Genomic DNA, 21,141 nt, shown 5'->3' on the forward strand with positions numbered 1-21,141 from the left:
CAGCCACGTCATAAGAAAGTAACCCGTGATTTCCGTGTCGTGGACTCACAGTTTTAGTCACGCAAGGGAATTAATATATAAGATATAAATGTAACCTTGTTTTTAGGCTTCTTCATAAAGCAAAAAGATCATTCTCGTTCTCCTTATATTAAGCGCCCTCTTTTCATAAGAAGGGGCGTTTATCTAAGAAAGTCGTTAGGACTATTTATCTTTAATCTTTGATTAAGAGTCATGGCAACTCTGCGTGAACCTGTAACTTTTAAACCCATGACAATAGTATGGGGAAAACGCCCTCTTTTGGATGGGTGTTTATTAAAAAGGCGTTTACAAGAAGGAGGCGTTAGTTCGTGCAAATTATTAAAAAAAAGGGAGAGCAAGTTTAAAGGAAGTGAATATTTATTCCAAACATTGCGTAATGAGAAGCACTTTGGCCCCAGGGTCTTTTTGTTTCTTAAACGGCCTGCGTTGTCAGATATACAATTAGATAGTTGCCTAGGAAACCAAAATCACTGTTGTTCTCTGTATATATGAATTTTCTTTTTCTAGCAAAGTAAATAAAAATGAAAACTTAATTCAATGCAACTTCAAAATACAGAAAAAGTTAAATTTTTCGTGTTTCCAATATTCGCTGAACCATTTTGGTTCATTAGTAGACATAGCGCAGAAATAAAGAAAAGAGATCTATGATGGAGGGTTATTATTTTGACAGGGTATTTTTTCCTTTCCTGTCTACTTGCGACATAAAATTTAACACTTTATAATCAACGAAGTGTTTTGCGAGTTTGAAGTATGGGTCATTGTGCAAGTAAACAGATTCCAGATGACACAACAAAAGCAAATGAAGAACAACAAGGTGAAGAAGATAGTGGTAGGATGACGGTTTTTGATTTATTTTATTCATTTAATGTTTTAATAAAAAATTGGTCCAAATTTTCTCATCATGTGCCCTTAACGGGCAGTGTCAAAACTATATGACTGAGTCAGAACGTTGTAATTGTCACCCAGTAAGGGTGGCCTACTAGTGAAATATGCTTAAAATAGTGCGGTTTTTTTCTCACCAATATGCTGAATTTCTGGTCGCGTAATGGCTGTTAAGCGTGTATCACGGATTAGATTTATTTATAAATCAAACTCTCTATTCCTAAGAACTCTTCGCTGGCAATGTTTAAAAACAATTTATTAAAGTTTGTAAGCGATGTCCAATGTGGGGCAGCATTTAGCGCAACTTGACTTGTTTTGAGGTTGTACCAAATCTTTAACAACACGAAAGTAAAAAAATACTAAAAACATAAAATTGTAATGAAGCGAAAATAGTTCGCAATGTCATGCAAATTTATCCAAAAGCATTATTTATTCTATTTACTAACTACACATGCTTAAGTTCTTTTGTTTCATACGCAATTAATGTACACAGAGATAGTCAAACTTTATTGCTTGACAGTTTTCTTTGTTTTTCTTGTCTGTTACTATATATTATGGTATAAATTCAACAGTAATAACAAATGATAAACTGTTTTTATGCTGTATAGATCCACAGTGCAAACGATAAGATTGTGTCCACGGTTCCTACAGTCGCTAAGCTAGTGAAAAAGATCATTTCGCTGAGGAAGACTTCGCAAATAGTTTTTGGTAAACTTCGTCTCCAGGGTCTTGTGGCCCCTGAGCCATTATTAAAAGTGGTCAATTCATCAACAAGGAAAATGCCCTGGGAACGGGGGTTGGATATAACTGACAGCATTATTTTTCGTGTCAGATTTGTGACCAAAGCCAAACAAGCCAACCTTATTGGACTAATCTCTTCCCTATAATAATAGCCGTATTGTGTCTGTCTGTCCGCAAAAAAAGGGATTTTTCCATGGGTTGACGACTAATCTCTTTAATAATACCCGTATTTTGTCTGTCTGTTCGTGCGCCTGTTTGTCTTTTTGTTACAGAAACACGAAATGCGATATAAAAAGGACGGCCAACCTGTGGAATTATCAACAGGCAACCGACTAGTGTCTATAATAATGCCAACATTCTGCGTGTTCATAATGGTTGCAAAAATAGATTCTTTCACCTTCTAACGAGTAGACTTATATTAAACTAACTGGTCTATTGAAAAAAAAATTAACTTACTGAAAATCTATGCTTTTAAACAAAACATAATTGAAGGCAGTCACTGATAGTCACTGGAAAATATCTTTAAATGACAATTCTAAATAATTGGTTTTATTACTATTGACTGCAGCTATTCCGATCCACTAAGTAAGGAGCGAGTGCTTATTATTTAAATGCATGCATGCATTACCTTGGTAGAAAGAGAGAGAAAAAGGAATTGGATAATGCTGCAACAATGACTAATGTATAAAAAAGGAGTATTTAGTCGAGGGAAGTGTTATTTTTTGACCCTATCAAACTTGGGCGTTTATGTCCTTTGTAATCTCAGGGGGTGCTAAAGGGGGTAAGGGGGGTAGGGGGCTAGGAGAGTGGGAGGGACGAAAAAATGGTCAAGTTAACCAATATACGAATTGTCCGAGGTTCGAGTTAATCATCTTTTTATCAGAAAGTATTAACGAAAGTTGCAGGAAACTTAGAAAATAGTTCGAGATAATGAAAGTTCGAGTTACCAGGAGCTAATTGTAAATGCAACAAATATTTATATGGCCGAGACAAATTCTTCTGGCAGCTAGTCATAAAAACGACGGCCATTACTCTAACACAACAGCACAACAACAATTTATTTGACTTTAAAACATCCGAGCAAAATCTAATCCGCAATTTTTTCTACATTTCTTTTGAAGTTATTATTTGATCTTTTTTAATTATAAGAAGCATTGAGAGCTCAAAAATTGGATTGTAATGTTCGAGAATTGTAACTGGGTGGATTTGTATTGCTTGTCATTGTTGAATAAGAGCATCCATTTTTATTTAAAAAGCTTATTGAAATGATAAACTGTTTGATTACCTAGGCGTTCTGTTACAAAAATGCCTATCCCGTTATGGTATTCTTTAACCTTAATATCAGCTCTAGACCATGTTGGTTCAACCTCGTCCCCAAGGTCTTGTGTGGCCCCTGAGCCGTTATTACGGAGTGGCCACTATCAACCGCCGCTATCAACTTATCAACAAGGCAAAATGCCCTGGGAATGAGGTTGATGTGGGTTAGGACTGTGTTAGGGTGAACTAAATGAATACAAACCAAATACGTATTTATGTTTTCCTTGTATAAATCACAACTAAAATATGTGCCTCTAAAATGGCGGCAAAGTCACGTGGTATAACAAAGCCACGTGAAATAATGGTTTCCACTGACAGATTCAAACATAGAATAATCGTAAGAATCCTGTGAACGAGGTTGAATATTTTTCCTTTTTATATCGGTTATCAGGAAAGCATTTATTCGAATGAGTTTTAATTTAGGTTGGCATTTATTGAGTTTTTTAAGCGGTTTAATAAATATGCACATTTTGGAACAAGCTAAAATGTCAAATACTTTATTTAGTTTACATGCTCCTTTGTTCGCACAAATGCTTGACACGGAGTCACAAAAAAGTCGTAAAGATTTACTCACATATATTTCTATGCTTACACCATTGGTTACATTCTCGTCCTCAGAGCTTATTAAGATAAACCTGAGGTTTTATCTTAAAGAGCTCTGGGGACGAGAATGTATTGCTTAAACTTTTTCGTACTTACATTAGGTCCAACCTCGATCCTAGGGCCTGTAGCGTTTTTTGATATGAGGATGAAACGCGTACGCGTTGACATTAGGTCTACAACAGAATTGCTAGTTTCGTGTTTAAAACTTGGCTAAATAAATCCAAAATAGAGGATTTCTTGGAGTGACCTTTTTTTAAACCGAAGATTCACGTCAAATGTTTTACCACTATATTAATATTGATATGTACATTTTTTATCTTGTAAGTTTTACGGTTTCCTATCAGTGTTAATAAAGGAACTAAACAAGTGTTCATGCAAAGGGTCTAACAGATATCAGGATTTTCTACACACTGCACGAGAATTTAAACCGTGGGAGAGATTCCAAAATGTGCGCGAAGATGTCGTATAGTACCGCTAAAAATTTCCAAACAAAACGAAAGAGATTTTACATAGTACGAGAAAGTTTTTAAACATACGAAATAATTACTGAAACAACAGACCTATATTTTACCAATCTGGTTTTCAAAATTACTTATTTAAATTGTGCATCAGAAGAACTGTCTCATAAATAAATTTTAAAAGTTATTCAGCATTGAAAGGAGAGGGATCTACAGGGATGGTTCCAAGGCACTACACAGACTGCACCCGACGTTTTCTCTACACTTTCATAAGAAGTCTTTATCACATTTGATAAAGACTTCTTATGCAAAACTGTAGTAATCATTATATACCTTTTTATACCAGGACATAATTTGATGTTCTTCTTCCAAAATACTGCGAAAAATCTTGTGGACTTTCAGACTATCCCTTTTAAATGCTTTCTAAGTATGTTAGCTAGTAAAGACAACCTTAAAAATAAGAAGAAAACAACTCGTCATTTTGGCGTAAATTTTCGAGGCATTAACAAGGTGGTTGTGCCTAGTATCAGGTATGGGAACAAGGATGGTGTTTTGTTTCGATGTGCAAATGCTTCAGTCATTATCGCTTCTTTGAAAGGTTCTTGTTTCTATATTATACTTCGTCCAGTATGATCCAGCCACCGACCTTAATTACTGCGGAAATTTAAAAAATCCTTAATACTACAGTACCGAAAACCGATCATCATCTTTCGTACACATTTATGGTTCTTTTGAATGCTAGCTGTTGTGTCTCTACAAGTCAAGAACTCCAGACCTCTTATGTTGATTTTTACTATTTAAAATGGATTGGAAAAGCTCCAACTATATTTGAAAAGACACAAAAAATCAGTGCTAGATAAATGGTGGCAATTGAACAATGAGCATAACGAATATTTTCGCAACGAAGAGAATGCAGAATCCGATAAAAAGAGAGAATTTTGCAAAAAAGAACGATAAAGCCAAGCCAATCAAGGCAATCTTATTTTGGCAAAAGTGTTTATGGAAATACTTTTGAAGTATTTTTTTTACTTTGGATGGCAGTATTCCTTTATTAAAAAAAAGTCATTGATAAGGATAAGTCTTTATATAAATCGATTATTACAAATATAAATATCTCAGTAGAGAGAAGCTTCAAAGTGAGATGTGTATTTGTCATTACCATGAAAGTGTTCCGTCAATTATACTTCCCCAACAGGGAGCCTATTTTGGGAAAGATGAATTACAAAATTTAATTAAAAAATTCTTGTAGGGTTTTGTACTGAAAAAAAGGGTTATAGGTGAGATTAAGTCACTGTCAGACGCATTGTGCATGAAACTTGAAACTAGTCGGTAGGAAGCAGATCCTGCGAACTAAATAGTTATTAACAACAACAAATATCAACATCAACCGCTGCAACAACAAAAACTACAGCAACATCGACAACAATAATTAACAACATCAAAATAACAACAACAAATAACAACAAAGGCAGCAACAAACAACAAGAACGACGACCTGGTGCAACAATAACAACAACAATAACAACAAAAACTAAAGAAGGGCAGCATTGTAAATGCAGTGAAGCTCTATAAAGACAAATATATCAAAAAAAAACTAAAATTTCAAGAGGTTATCATTTAATTCTCGTAGATTAGGTTAGTAATCCGAAAATCAACATTGATCGATTCAAATAAACAAAAAAGAACAAATCACTACATGACAATAGCAGGCTAATTAGCAATCAAATCGTCTAGTTACACGCAAGAGTGAAAGGAATTAGTTAGATCAATTGAATTGCCATATACGACTAAGTTAAACAATAAACGCCTTTATTCCTTGTTGCTAATCAAACCAGGGTTGCTTTTTATTTGCATTCGTACGTGCATGTTGTTTGAGTAACATAATAAAACAAAGATTTAATAGTACCTTCTGATCAACGATGCTAAATTAATATTGGTAAAGATTGTTTATAGAGTAAATACTTAACGCGTTTCAACTTTCGTTTCCGAAACAGTGAGAAATGTGATTTTTAGATTTAACATGTTAAAAAGGAGTCATTCGAGAAGGAAAAGCGACAGAGATGTTGTATTAGTACACGAGGATAACAAACTAAAGCCGTTTCAGGATTACTTTACCGTACAAGCGTTTTTTGTTGAAAAAATCAAACGCGAAGCAAAATATCGAGTTTTATATACTGATATACTTGAATTTACTGAATACCATATTCATTCCGTTGTAACTGTGGAAGATTATGTCGAAATCAGCGACGTTATGACTGATAGTAACGGACGGCAATTTTTTTACGAATAAGGTTTTTATATTTCGAACACGCGCACATATAAACACACACGCACACACAGTTTGAAGTAGTTATCACCGTTAGAATTAATTCAGGGTAATATGGCCACAGAAGATTTTAAATGTTTTATAACGGTTAATGACGTTATTGATGTGTTGGAAAATTACACTGTTTCAGAGACGACAGTGTTCAATTACATTGTGAAATCAGAGATTTTTGATATAGAGCATACTGCGGAACACGTGACTCTCTATCAGCATCTGTATGATGACGGTAAGAGCTTTTTTTAAGTTTTTTTGTAGAGGAAAAAAAATTTTCTTAATGTAGAGACTTGCAGAAAAATCGATTAAAACAGTTGGAAAATATATTCCCATTGTAGCTAATTGGACCGATTTAAAAACGGTTCAAGGATGGGGATTTGTGCACTTAGGGAGAACATGCAAATCTTTGAAGTCAAGTTGCTTGCATATTGGCCCTTTTATACGGCCTGTTAAATGATTTATCCTGCTTTACGCTCTTAAATACGAGATTAAACTTAAAAATAACATAGCTAAATTTATAAGATAAGAATGATCTATTTCCCTGCATACTGAAGTATTATAATAAAAGCATGTCTTAAAAGCATGTTTAGCTATTTTGAACGTTTCATGATCCGTCAGCGTGTTTTGCACAGCACTTTTAAAGATGTTAAAAAGTTGTTTATGTTGTATGTTTTAAATAGCTGCGATAGAGAAAAAGAAACACTGGGAACAAAGTTTCTCCTCATCACCTTAACGTACTCCTTCCTCCTTAAACACCTCCGTAATAAAAAACAACATGTGACATCCTCTTAGGGGAGGTTCTTATGAAGGGCGAAAAAGGTCAATAGCTGGAACAAGACGAAAAAGGGTAACTCCTCTCTCTAACGCTACAGTCAACCTATTTTGAATTTTCAGTGAAACTTTATCAAGCTTGAGTGAATCGAGACCTTGCATTAGGAAGTTTTTCTCCAGGTTATTTTATTCTAATGCTCACTGCTCCTTAAGTTAAAACTTAAAGGTTTATCTCAATGAGCTCTGTGGACCTGAATGAACTTCTGTGTATTTTGTCCGAGAGCATTTTTTTTGGAGGCAGGGGTATAAATAAATTATCTCCGCCCCAGCTAACGCCCTGTCTTAATATAACGGAAACTTTGAGTAGGTTCACGTGGTCAATATTTAATAATGATACTAATGGTCGTGTAGTTGCTCATACAAGGTCTGGGAACTAGGCTGTTCATTAAGACTGAAGTGAATTTATTAAACAGACGGGCAGAGCGCGGAAAATATCCTTATTTTCTCGTTTAGCCTGAACTGTGCATGTTGGTAGACGAACTCTATCGTAGATATTAGACTTCCTGAGGGCGGGACAATTTGGTTCACAGGAATATCGATTTTCTCTAAAACGCTGAGATATTGGGAAGGATAGAGAAGGAAAACGGGTAATAAAAGAAGGGAAAGGGAAATCTTTTTGAAAATGCTGCTAATTTTTAATTAGGAAACTGGTAATTAGTTTGACATAAAAAATTATTTCCAATCATTAGATTGCAGCACAGATTTTTGTGTCTGTTGTTTTTACAAGGATAAATTTTTTTACAAGGATAAAACACATTCCCAAAGCAAAACAAAGAACAAAGGTTCCTTGTGTTAATGCATTGAAAATATAACTCTTCAGGGAAGGAGAGAAAAGGGGGTGTCGAAAGTATAAAAAGCTTTTTCTTTCAGGTGTATAAAGTGTATAAAGAGTATTTTTTATAAGGAAGTGAATATAACTTTCTTACGTATGAAAAGCTAAACAGAGAAAGTCCAAGTATGAGTAATGAAAGACAGTCATACTAAAAACTATTCATCTCTCTTAATCTCTAGCACAACTAAGTTTTTTCACGTGAGCTTTTCAGTATTCATAAATCATTTTTGCTTCTAAGCACTTTCTCGCAAAAAAAAAATACTTTTGATTCGGTACCAGACCACTTTAATAGTATATAAAGAGAGCTATGGTTCGATCAACTATTTCTATTAGAACTTTATGTTTCAAGTTATATTTTTAGGATATATTTTAGGGGTCAACACAACCTCGAGCCCCGGGCTCTTTGCCTCTTTTTATATAACGGGATGGCGAAACATTATAAAAAGAGACAAAGAGCCTGGAGTTCAAGGTTGGGTGATTCATATATCAAAAATTGTTCGGTAAACGCCAATCGTCAATCCGTCTTTAGGAAGAAAGGAGTAAATCCTTTAACGCATACATCTTAAAAGAACGATTTCGGAGATAAAAAGCATTTTGCGGTGATTTGACTAAATCCGTGAGTTACCTTTTGCGTACACTTTTTGATTTGTCGGTGATCCTTTACAACAGACAAATTTTATGATACCATTGCAATGACTGGCCGTATTTCTGCATTTAGGACATATCACTAAAGCGTTCCTGGTGACATTGTTTAAGGGACCTTTATGCTTTTTTGCGAAAAGTTCGTCGCCAAAAATATTGATGAAGACAGTGATAAACACGTTTCCTTATAATGTTGTTACGCCTCAGTTATGCAGTGGGCTATTTTTTTAATGGCCTACATTAAGACTCGGAATTTAAAGTTGTCATTTTTGAAATATATTCAAATTCAATGAATAGCTGGGAGTTAGATAGACAGAGAAAAAAAATGGAAGAAGGGGGAAAGGGATCAGTACTTTAGGCTTGCGCATGATTCTAAAGAAAGAAAAGGGGATACTTTTCTTTCCTCTAGGATTTAATAAATCAAAATGACTTCAACGTCATCAATTTCCTTTAATCTCAATGTAGATATCTAGCTATTCTTTAATAAGAAAATTTGAGAAAACAGTTTTGGCAAAAGTTAAACAGAGAAGAGAAGATTCAAGCTCCTTAAAAATTAAACGTTCCCATAAAAAGTGTACAACCTCGTTCACAGGGCATTTTGCCTAGTTGATGAAGTTGTTGGCCACTCCGCAATAACGGTTCAGGGGCCACAAGACCCTGAGGAGGAGGTTGACAAAAATGTACAACTTTAATACTCACGCACAATTAAACAATTATTGGAACAGACCTGTTCTCATTTAAGGTTAACCAAACTCATTTCCTTTGAGTCAAACCTTTTGACACTTTTACTGGAGGTGTGCAAATTAATCTTCGGTTAATAACCACAAAAGTCAGATCAACGGCGATCGCCGTTTGGTTTATTTACATGTCCTTGTTGAACTTTGCATAAGTTTGTTTTTAGAGCTAATTTTTTCTGAAACGAAATGATTCACTAGTATGGAATTTTTATTAACGTGAAATGTAACTTAAATTTAAATATTTCTGTACGCTGGTATGGTCGACAACGTAATAAATGTTTCAGATGCTAGAGTCGCTACACTTAATTACAAGAATTTTTGCGGCTGCAGTCAACCAAAGTTGTTGAATCGACCGAGTTTGTCTTAAACGTATTACAAAATTGGGATTAATTTCTACTTTTCTGTCCAGTACAAAATTCGAAGCCCTTAATAAACAGTTTCAACGGGCGTAGGAGGGCGTATCTTTGTGTATCTAAGGATTGCAAGAGATTTTCTTCTAATTATTTGGCATTAATAAATCAATTTTATCTAAACTTTTAGTGTCTCTGACATCACTCTGCGGTTATTTTCGTTTATTATACTCATTTTCGTATATACACCGTCATTCCGTTAAAAGGTAATTTTATTTCTTACTCACTGCGTAAAAACACGTCTGCAAAAATTGTCAAGTTGTGGGTGCTCACGTCTTCCTTTATTAAAAGTGTCGAGTCAAGACACAAGAAAATAATTATATTGCGGCAACGACAAACAAGCTGCCATTTAATTAATGACGTAAACATCACCAAATTGATATGATTACTGCAACTCGCTGATTAAGTGGAAGATTAACTTTTATTTGCTGTTGTAGTCGTGTGTTGTGCTTTATCATTTGACTGAATTCTCTTCTGTCCAAACCATGTCTGCTTCGTAATGGGGTTGGGGCTTTTTTAGTATTCAGATTGCGCTCCTCTGTTGTTCAGAGCCCGGCCTGAATAGGGTCAATCTAAAAAGTTTCATTTTGACGCGTTTATGGGATTGTCTTTATCAATAAAACATGACTGTGTACAGGCGCTTAATAAAATCTTAACGTGGTTTCTTTACGCAACACGCAACTTCAACGTAGAAGTTGTGTTTATTTACTTTTTATAACACAAAGTGAGAGTAAAAACCAGGCTTTTTCTATCGGGATCATCACAATCGCGCTATAAAATAACTGTGCCGGGGGTTAAATAAAAGGTTTTGCCACCACATTTTTGAAAGACGTTGTTACTAAATTTACAATATTTGATCTCAAAACTTATTCTCAATACATTACAGAAATAATTTACATAAAATTAAAAATCTTCATTTTTTTGACGTTCTTTATCACATTGTTTTCATATATGTTATTTTGCTCCCCCCGTCAGCAGACGATTATAAGAACGAGTATGCTGAGGCTTGAAAATGAAAACAAAACCCGGTGCTTTCAAAACACAACTCCAACTTTGTTGTAACTAGCTGTTGAATGTGGAAACATTGATATTTTAAATCCACACATCTTTTGTGTTAATATAACATGGTTTTGATAGAACTAGAGCGGATTTCGTATTATTCACTGGCCATTTATATCCTATTTTTCATAGGAGTTTTACTTGCCTGTCATCAAAAATTTAAACGACGAGGAGGAAAGGAAGGCAAGAAGGATACCAAAACCCAGAGCGATTCGTCACGTCGTTCAGCTCAAAAGGAAAAGAAAGAAGCTAGTGGTGTCCGTAAACGAGGAAAGAAAAATGATCAACTAGAAAAGTCGACTGAAGAAATGGGTATATTTCAAAGCAAAGCTCCAACTAAAGACGCAAAAAAATCTTTACAGCACGAGCCTGTACAATTAACCATAACCGTTCAAAATAAACCTTTAAATGGAAGTTTAGATTTTAAAATAGAGAAAAGTAAAGATAAGCAGGATTCTATTACATCATCTTATCCTGCTACAAAGAATGACAAGAAACTACAAAATGAAACGATGACAAATCATGGCAAGGACATTCTTTCAAATACGTCACAAGGTGCAATTAATGGCATTAATTATCCCCTGGTTGTAAAAAATGCTGAGAAAAACGTTGTAACCTCAGAGAAGTCATTAAAACAAAGTAAGATAGTTGACATAGGTGATGAAAACTGTCACATTGGTTTAATAAGTGATAGTGCAAAGACTGTAGACACTAAAGTGGAAACTTCCAAAGAAAATAATATAACTAACAGTATTGAAGAAGAATATAAGATGCGATATACTGTTGATGATGCAAGAATAGGTATTAATTTGAAAAGTCTTCCACAAAGAGATTATATTAAAGAGGAAACCTATTTAACTATTGAAGAAAAGGTTGTATGCGAAGAGTATGATGATGGAATGCGGGTCACAAAAACTATTATAACCGAAATACCAGAAACACAGAAAGAATCTAAGATTGATAAGACTGAAAATTTTAAAAATATATTAGACACTAAACTGAATATTCAAGAGTTTGCAGATGAAATGTCGTCTTCTGTTTTACAGTCAGCCTTCGAGAAGTCCACTCACATATCGGAGGAAACTTCGAAATTTATATTAAATAAAGAAATGGATAAAATGAAGTTCGAAAAACGCCCAAGGGACATCTGCAAGTTTAAAATGTTTGTGTTAAACAAATATGCTGAAAGACTTTTAGCAAAAACAATGAAAACCTCAGTCAACGATGCTATTCCTGAGTTAAAACAAAAAGCAATTTTCTCTACAATTTATGCTAATTCACTGGCAAATGGAATTATAAACGAGGTATTACAACAGAATATGCAACAAACAAAAAATACTACCATAAACAATATTGATTCTAATGAAAATACTAAAAATTTTACTATTGATGTTGATTCAAACTTTTCAGACCTGATCTCAGACAAACAACTGGACTCATTTGCTAACGAACTGGTAGAAATATTGTTAAACAATGATACCTTAACAAAAGAAATTAAAGTTTTACAAAGCGAAACGGATAGAGTACATGATGTAAGCGACAACATTAGCAAAAAAATAATAAACATGACCTTTCAAGACCTAGAAAATAAAAACTTTCAAGAACCAATATCTGTAGAACACGACAAGAAAGATGAGCAGTTATATAATGGAACTCATACAGACGAACAAATTGATGCAGATTTACCTGAGAAAGAAGTTACAGAAACTCCAAAAATTATTTTAAATGATGTTGTTAATAAAGAAATGACTCTTTCTGTTTCAACATCTGGGGATTTAAAAGTTATAGACACTGATGAAAATCAGAATAATATTGACGATGATACTGATGGTTCCTGTAGTAAGGTTATTCTGCGTAAAAAGACTGCTCCTGCAACAGACAGACCCTTATCAGGATTTGCAGAAAAATTAGCAGAATTATTGGCAGAAGAAGATGACTTGGATTTTTTGGATTCTGATGAAGAATTACAAGAGTCACTTGAAAAAATAAAAACCAATTTTGGACCAAAAAGAAAAATTAGTATTGAAGTTAATAACATGCAAAGAAGATTTAGCGAGAAAGAAATTTGTGATTATCATTCAACAAATTTAAAATCTAAAGTGGCTGTTAAGCTTCGTAACAAACAAAATAAATTTAAGGGTGATCGACCAATGAGTCTGTATGAACAAGACATGTTGGCTGATATTTTAAATGATGAAGATGATGATGAAGAAGAAGAAAATGATGATGAGATCAAAAGCAATGAGGAATATTCTGATGAAGAAACTGAAGAAGAGGAAGATGACGTGTTAGAAGATGAAATTTTGCCAGTAAAAGAAACCGCTGTGTTGTTAGAAAATACAATACCGTTTACGCCAGTCACGTTAAATTTTTCTGTAACTAACGACTATGAAGTTCAACTTGATGAAGTAACAAGAGGTCCAAGGAAAATATCCATGGCTGCTCTTGGAACAGGGAAGCGTAAGTAATTTAAACTTCAGTATTTATTATATACGCCTTAATTTCAATTATGCATTTGGCATGCTTATCTTTTTTATGCTTTAATGGGATTATTGAATATTAATTCTTAGTGAAATTTGTCAGCTGTGATAACACTTCAGTTCTGTTGATTAATTAAGACAGTGTAATGACATGTATTATGAAAGTTAATATCCTCTTTGAACTCAGGCAATCAAAGGTATCATGGCAACATATATTTTGTGTAATAGATGGGCACTAAATTTTTAATTAGAACTTTAAATTGTTTTTAATCTGTCACATCAGTTAGTAATGGAATTGGGGAACCGTTTATTTTGGGAGCATGTGTATTTAGGTCTTATAAAAAATTCAACAACCAACTTGTTTAGACAATGCAATTGATTTAATATTTTGTAGCATTTTGTATCATTTAATGTTGGAAAGTTTAACAGCCAAAAAAATAATAGAGTTAGAAGTGAAATTTTTATGTGCATTTAACTATTAACCTTTTGCTAAGCTTCTAAGAAAATAACCTAGGCCAGCCAGGGCTTTCATCTGAATATAGTGTTAAATTAATATTGAGGTGCATTTTGATCGTTTTTTACGTTGTAGACAATGGAAACTTTTTATCAAGCCTTGTTGAATTTTATTAAAGTCTTATTCCATTCTTAATAATATATACTTTATACAGAATAAAATTTTTTAACAGTGTGAAGATTTAAAATATTAAAAAATCTTAAATAACTTAAGAATAAAGAGAGCTTGGTAAAAGCCAATTTCAATACAGAAATCCCTTTAATTGATAGTGCATTAATTTTTCTGGTGATCTATAGCAATGGTAAGATGTTTTAGGGATAAAAATTTTTTTTTCGAAAAATGAAAAATGAAACGGTTTTTCTTGTTGTTGCAAAAAAAGGGATTTTATATAAAATTATTCCTTTTTTAATTTTTTAGTCAGTTTGCCTAAATTGTAACGAACTTAAACTGATGTTAGATAAACCTTATTTATTTATAGCTCCCTCTTTACAACGAGCAGTTGTTATTGATACAGGCTGTGGTGCGATTAAAGCAGGTTTTTGTGGAGATGTGAAGCCGCAATGTTATTGTCCATCTGTGATTGGTGTCCCAAGAAGGTTCTCGCAAGATGTTAGCAAAATGAAGAAAGCATATTACGTTGGAGATGAAGCATGGCCCATGGCTGGCATGCTACAAATTGGTTAGTACCAAAAATATTTAGTTAGTGTTTCAGTCAACTACAACTAAAACAGATTTTTTTTTTCAAAATTTTCATTTTTGGGCAAATTTTGATGACTTTAAGCTAAATATTTCTCCAGAAAACTTTAAATCCAACTATTTAATAAGGCTCTCAGGAAAAAAATTTGCAAAATGAAAAGAAATAACTTTAGTGAGTTTTCCCTTTTAAAATTTTTGTGAAAAAAAACTTTTAGAATAAGGTTGGTGAAGGTGAAAGGTAAGGTAAAATAAGGAGTTTTTTAACGATTATAAACAAAACCTTAACTTATATAAGAGTATTATACGGAAAATTTTTATCCTGTGAAGGAAATTACCAAAGATAGGAAATTCACAAGAATTAACTTTTGCGAAAGTATATTGCACCACTTTTTAAGAGAATAAACTTTTGCGTTAAAGCCACCAAAGCCTATTTTTCGAGGTTTGTTCTAAAAGTTTCTTCCTTAAATTTTAACTTCTATTGTTGGTATATCTGTTTTGTATTCTGTGTTGAGCCTTAATTTTAAATAATGGGACTAGAATAATACGAGTTTTGAATCTTGTAACGGTTTCTATGAACCTAGCTTGTTTTTTAGAGCATCCAATCAAACAAAACATTACAAATTGGCCTGATGTGACCAACATGATAGAATATGTATTGGAGCACGAGCTAAAAGTGAATGACAATCAGCATCCAGTCCTAATGACGGAAATGGGACTTACCTCCAAAAAACACAGGGAAAGACTTTCTGAGGTAAAGTAGAAAATAACTATTAGGATTTATCTTTTAATTAATCTTACTGTTAAATTCTAGCAAGTTAGAAAACAACCAGGAGTTTGAAAGACAGGACAATGACCTTATTCTCTTCACTAAAATTCTTTTGTTGTCGATCTTTGTAACTGTGAGAAGCTGCTAACAATACTAGAAACCCTGAGTTTTTGGAACTAATATAAAGTTAAAAAATTGTAAATAAATTATTAAAATCTTCAGTTCAATCCTTTTGTATAGGTAAAAGGCCATCTCTGCACAAATATTTGGATAAGAACCATGGAACTAATTGACTTTCATTTGCTAGTCTTCTTGCAAATATAGCTTTTTCTTTTCAGTTGAGTTTTAGAAACCAAAAACTAATATAATATCTCCCCCCCCCAAAAAAAAAAAATATTTAAATTAAATTTTTATTATAACCTTTTCGTACTGATTTCACGTACTTGAGTAGAGAAATTCACGATATCAATACTCGTGAAATCGATTTTTTTTCAGTACGCGAAAATAATAAGTGTGAAAATTTAGTACAAATAAGAATTTTTTTTACGGCTTTATTTACTCATTTTTTCATCTGTTTGTATATCCGTAGGTAATGTTTGAGACATTTGGAGTTCCTGCGTTTTTCCTTGCTAATCAATCCAGCCTTGCTATGTATTCCATGGGTATGATGTCAGGCATTTGTCTCAATTCTGGTTTCTATAACACCCAAGCCACTGCAATCTACGAAGGGCACTCCATCCCACATGGCACGATTCAACTCGATATTGGTGGTGACCACGTGACTAACCAGTTAGGGCGTGCACTTTTAGCCAATCAAGGCATAGGTTTTAATACTTCATCTGAAAAGCTGGTATTGAATTCTATGAAGCAAAGTTTATGTTACGTTGCAGAAGGTTGGTGGATTTTTGAGATTTTACGTTTTTATTTGTTTCTCTTCTCGTTCATCTTTTTGATTAACATGTAAATTTCGATTCAACATAGCATTAGGGTTCTTAAAAGCCTGAATCTGTTTTTCATCATACCTCCCAACTTCATTTTAAATTTCTACACTCACCTGTTATTTAGAACTAAAAGGAAATTCGATTACTAACTGCCTTTGCAAAAGTTAACAGCCTCTCTCCCTATTATATAAACAATCCTTACTTGAGCATTAAAAGTGCTAAGCCGACTGAAAGTCTCTTTTTGTCCTTGGTTTTTAAAAAATGTCGCTGATGGTGATTTATATTTTATGGGATTAGGATCATTAAGTTTAAGAGAAATATATACCCTGTCAATTGCTTCCAGAAGGGACCACAAAGGCAGTTCTAGAGTGTTTAAAGCTCACGAGCTACTAAATCTCTAAATCTTCTTTCCTTATATGTGGGAATCGATCTCACAACCTCTCAGACGTAAGTCCAGTTCTCTGAAGTTTTAAGACACATCCATTTATCAAACTCAGTTTTTAAAATCCGACCTCTCCAATTTGTCTTCCTTGTTCAATACCTTTGACATCCTTATATCTTCTAAGTTACTCTTTCATTAATTTAAATTCTCCTAAAATCTCCTAAATTTTGTGTGTGTTTTCCTTACTTTCCCCTAAAATTCTCCCTATTATCCTTAAAATATGAGTTTAAAATTGGTGGGAACCCTAAAAAGAGAAAACGGGAAAAGCGGATTTAGTTACTAAAACATAGAGTAGTGGGAAACTGTAATATTTAGTATTATAAATTTTTTTTATTTAAATCTGTTGGGTTAGACATGTCTGCGTGCCTATAGTCGTATTATCACTCAAGTATTGTTTTTAATTATTTTTAGACGCTAAAATTGAGCAAGAATCCTATAAAACGAAGTTGGACAAATACGAAATGTATACGCTGCCTGACGGACAAGAAATTGAATTAGGTGCCGAAAGGTGTTTAGCTACGGAGATTTTATTTGATCCTCAGATGCTTGGACTTCATCAACCAAACACAGCTGAACTTATCGAGCAAAGTATAAAAAGGTATGATTTCACTTTTCATTACATATTTTTGCGAATCGATGTAAATTTCTGAGTGCTTAAGCCTGTTTACCATTAGCGCATTCTTCGCACCTCTAGGCATTTTCTATAAAGACATGCCCATTAGAATATTTTTCTGGCAGCAACGCGTGTAATTTGACCGCTTCAGACGTCGAGGCGAGTCAACTTCGAAACGTTTGCGGACGGGAATCTTTTTTGATAACCAATAAAAATTTTGATAACGCTACCATCTTTAGTGTTATGGGAATTGAGCAGGCTAAGCCCCGACATTTAAACGCTGAGAACTTTTAACACAAGGGAAAACACTACATATGTTCGTTATTGCAATATTTGTTTTTCTTTACTTTTAGTATGGACGTCGAGCTTCACTCCCTGTTATCGCAAAATGTTCTTGTAACTGGAGGAAATTCGAAACTGTCTGGTTACGGATCACGTCTCGAGAAGGAACTGTTACAACTACTCCGCGACGCGGAACATGATATTTGTATCAATTATGCAGACGATCCATTGCTGTCTTCCTGGATAGGAGGCTCAATTTTATCCTCGATTTCGGTATTTAGAGATCAGTGGGTCACTATTGATCAATACGCAGAACAGGGCGCCAAAGTTGTGCACACTGTTTGTTTCTAGGCGCCGGGTGGTATTAAATTTACGCCATTATGTTGTTTATGGCGTGGCGTTAGCAAATTCTAGCTGTATAGCTGTAGTGCAAAAGATTCTTCTGTATTCAAAGAGATGCAGTATCGAATACTGAATTCGATCTATTATTGTAATGGAAATTGTTATGAAAAATTCGAGTAGACTGTAGACTACAGATATAATGCTGGAAACAAAAGTGCATCGAGTAGCTTCTTAATACAAATGATTTCAATGGGTTTTCGATGCACTGATTAGTACAAAAATATGTATATATAAATGACCATATATTAGTGCTTTTTCTTTTTCTATTTTTCTAATATTTTTATTGTAAATCTTTTTGTTTAGTTATGTTTGCTTTTTGCTCTGTGGCTAGCTGTGCTCTTATCCGTCACGAAAATTGAAGCAAATTCACTTCGGAGTGTTATCCGCAAAAAAAACTAGGTCCCAGTCTTTAGCGCGCAACAGAGTTAAACATTTGCCTCGTTCATCCCTGACCTATTTAACAGGTTTTACAGTATATAAATCTTATCAAACTAACACGCTTATAGAGACGACTTTTGTGTGTAAACTTCAAAATTTAGATTCACAATGTGGGGAGGGAGTTTAATAATATATTATGTGAAGTAGTTTTGTATAAGCATAGTAGATATGCGAGATATTTTTAGTTTCTTAGATATGATGTAATTGAAATAACTGTTATTGTTTTCGCGTTTGAATGGTATTATGGAATACAAAAATAATTTATGATTTTGATTAAAATATATAATGTTTCTAGATGAAACAAAGTGCAACACAATTTTGGTTTAAAAAATTACTTTACTACAGTGGAATCCCTCTAAAGCGGACACCATTGGTGCAAAAAAAAGTGTCCGCTTTAGAGGGATGTCCGCTTTATAGGAAGTTGACCAAAAAATTAGTTTTAGACCTAATTTTGACCAAAAAAGCTTTTTTTGTAGTACTGGCGGGTATCATGGGGTGACTTGCAACACTAGGGTAGACGGCAACATCAACAGAAAGAATATCGCTTCGACTCGTTTATCCGTGGATACCATGCTTACATGGACATATGGAGCCCAAAAGTCGGAGAAGAGAATTTTTGTTTAAAAGCGGAAGAAGATAACGAACATGACAAGTTTGCTGTAGCTGTTACAGATGACGATAAAGTAGTTGGGCACGTCCCTAAAAACCTTAGCAAACTATTCAACAAATTCATGTCGCTTCCTAACTGTACCATCGGATGTAAAGTGACTGGGAAGCGAGTGAACCGTGGTGCTGGCTACGGACTAGAAATTCCTGCCCAGTACCAATTAATTGGTGTTGAAAAGGCAGTCGAGTGGGCCGAGAAAAATATAAGGAAAGTGTTGGACTCGGTAAATAACAAAACTCAAAGATGTACTAAGTAAAATGGTTTAAATTTTAAGAAAAAGTGACATTTCATCTCGTTATTTTTCCATTGTCCGCTTTATAGGGAGTGTTTATAAGGGAAACTGTCATTTGGTGCAAAGATTTTTGTCCGCTTTATAGAGTGTCCGCTTTATAATCGTCCGCTTTATAGAGATTTTTTTATGAGAGTTTGACCTAAATTCTGCCGGTGCAAAAATTTTTGTCCGCTTTAGAGGGCTGTCCGCTTTATAGGGTGTCCGCTTTAGGGGGATTCCACTGTATAAAACACTCCTCCCGATTTACTTATGAACGAAAAAAATCTTATCGTCCCACTAGAATAAAGCAACCTTATCAGAACGGAGTGGTTTTTAGGACTGCGAGGTCTGTACACAAGTAAACTTTTCATAGTTAATAAGGATACATTACCGAGAAACGAGTTGATACTCTTGTTAAGTATAACCGGGTTAGATCAAGTTGTTTAGAGAAATGAGGTTTAAAAAATTTTTAGATTTTTAGAGCATCCGCCACGCACAAAATACTGAAATGTGAAAGGATTTACTCTACCACCACTGTTCCCCACCGTCAAATTGACAACCTTCATCCCAGGGCCGGTAGCTTTTTTTAAAATGAGAGGATAAAATGCGTATTTCGTCCTTTTATCAAAAAAGCTGCAAGCCCTGGGGTCTAGGTTGGTCAAATTGACTTTAACGTATATTTTTTATTTGTGAGTCGCCTTAAAAGATTAAGTTTTTAAATACTCTACAAAGCAAATTGCAACTGCTACATCAAAAGGGTTGTTTTTATCTCACGGCAATAATAGAAAACACTAGTCGGCTTCAGCCGTTTTTTATATGTCGCATTGCGTGCCAGCTGACGACAGTACACGATTACAGGCGCAAAAATATGTATTTACGACAAGGGAATTACGTGTCTTGTCTGATGGATGAATTTCAATTTTTACGGACAGTTTTTACCATGGGTTAAAAGATCACAAAATAGTTATAGCCTGCAACACGTGAGACGGTATTCTGTTCCCAGAGCCCTTTGAGATAAAACCTCGAAGAAAGTTAGGGGACAAGAATGATAATACGACAAATTTCCTAGATTTTTTTGCAGGTTAACAAAAGGAAAGGAAAAGGTGCTTGTTCAAAATGGCAACAAAAATGACATTCTAAATGTGTTGCATGCTTTTTTAAAAGTGCTCGCGACATCACCCTCGTGCCCAGGGTTTTTTGCCTTTTCTCATACTAAAAAGGCAAAAAACCTAGGGACGATGGTACTCTCGACATGTTTTCTGATGTGGGATCCAAGGAAATTTATGTTGGAAAGTTACTTACGTATCATGTCTGGGGTGGCAGTATGGCGACTGCATTGGAAGAAAGGTTTTTGAAGTCTCTAGGTTGCCGGCGTTTTTAGCCTGTTTCGTTTGATCTTTAAAGAGCTTTGCAGTTTTACAAAAGGTAGGTTAGCCTTGTCTCTTAGCCCCCTATACCAACGGCCTTCTTTATTTATCAGGTTATCAAAGTAGTCGTAAAATTCTAGGCTTTTTATCGGATGTTTTTTAAAGCTGCATACTTAATTTTAGTTTGTCTCTTGTTTATACTACACGGCGAGTGGAATACTTCGAATACGGTAGCTTTCTAAAGAGCGCTGTTGAAGACAAAAACCCCTAAAAACGAAGCTGTAAAAGCCAGCGACAAGATCTTTTGTCAAGCTTTGTGAATTTATGTCGCGAACATGGTGGGGCTAGACAGGAGAGTTTTGTGACGGAAATTTACTTTCTTCTTACGAAT

The 21,141-nt window shown here is 34.4% G+C and overlaps 1 protein-coding gene across 2 annotated transcripts; it reads left to right on the plus strand.

The window, feature by feature from the left end:
- Positions 1-519: 519 nt before the first annotated feature.
- LOC130641289 (POTE ankyrin domain family member J-like) lies at positions 520-18,761 on the plus strand. 2 transcript variants are annotated; one of them, XM_057448030.1, is made up of 7 exons: positions 520-868; positions 11,004-13,331; positions 14,344-14,544; positions 15,155-15,312; positions 15,917-16,220; positions 17,122-17,308; positions 17,677-18,761. In XM_057448030.1, the coding sequence occupies exons 1-7, from the start codon at positions 790-792 to the stop codon at positions 17,954-17,956; spliced, it is 3,537 nt and encodes a 1,178-aa protein (XP_057304013.1). In that variant the 5' UTR covers positions 520-789; the 3' UTR covers positions 17,957-18,761. The 2 variants fall into 2 exon arrangements, with proteins under 2 accessions (XP_057304013.1, XP_057304012.1); XM_057448029.1 differs by lacking the exon at positions 520-868 and adding an exon at positions 5,886-6,592.
- Positions 18,762-21,141: the final 2,380 nt, after the last annotated feature.

The sequence above is a fragment of the Hydractinia symbiolongicarpus genome, chromosome 4 (genome assembly GCF_029227915.1).
Source record: "Hydractinia symbiolongicarpus strain clone_291-10 chromosome 4, HSymV2.1, whole genome shotgun sequence".
NCBI classification, from domain to species: domain Eukaryota; kingdom Metazoa; phylum Cnidaria; class Hydrozoa; order Anthoathecata; family Hydractiniidae; genus Hydractinia; species Hydractinia symbiolongicarpus.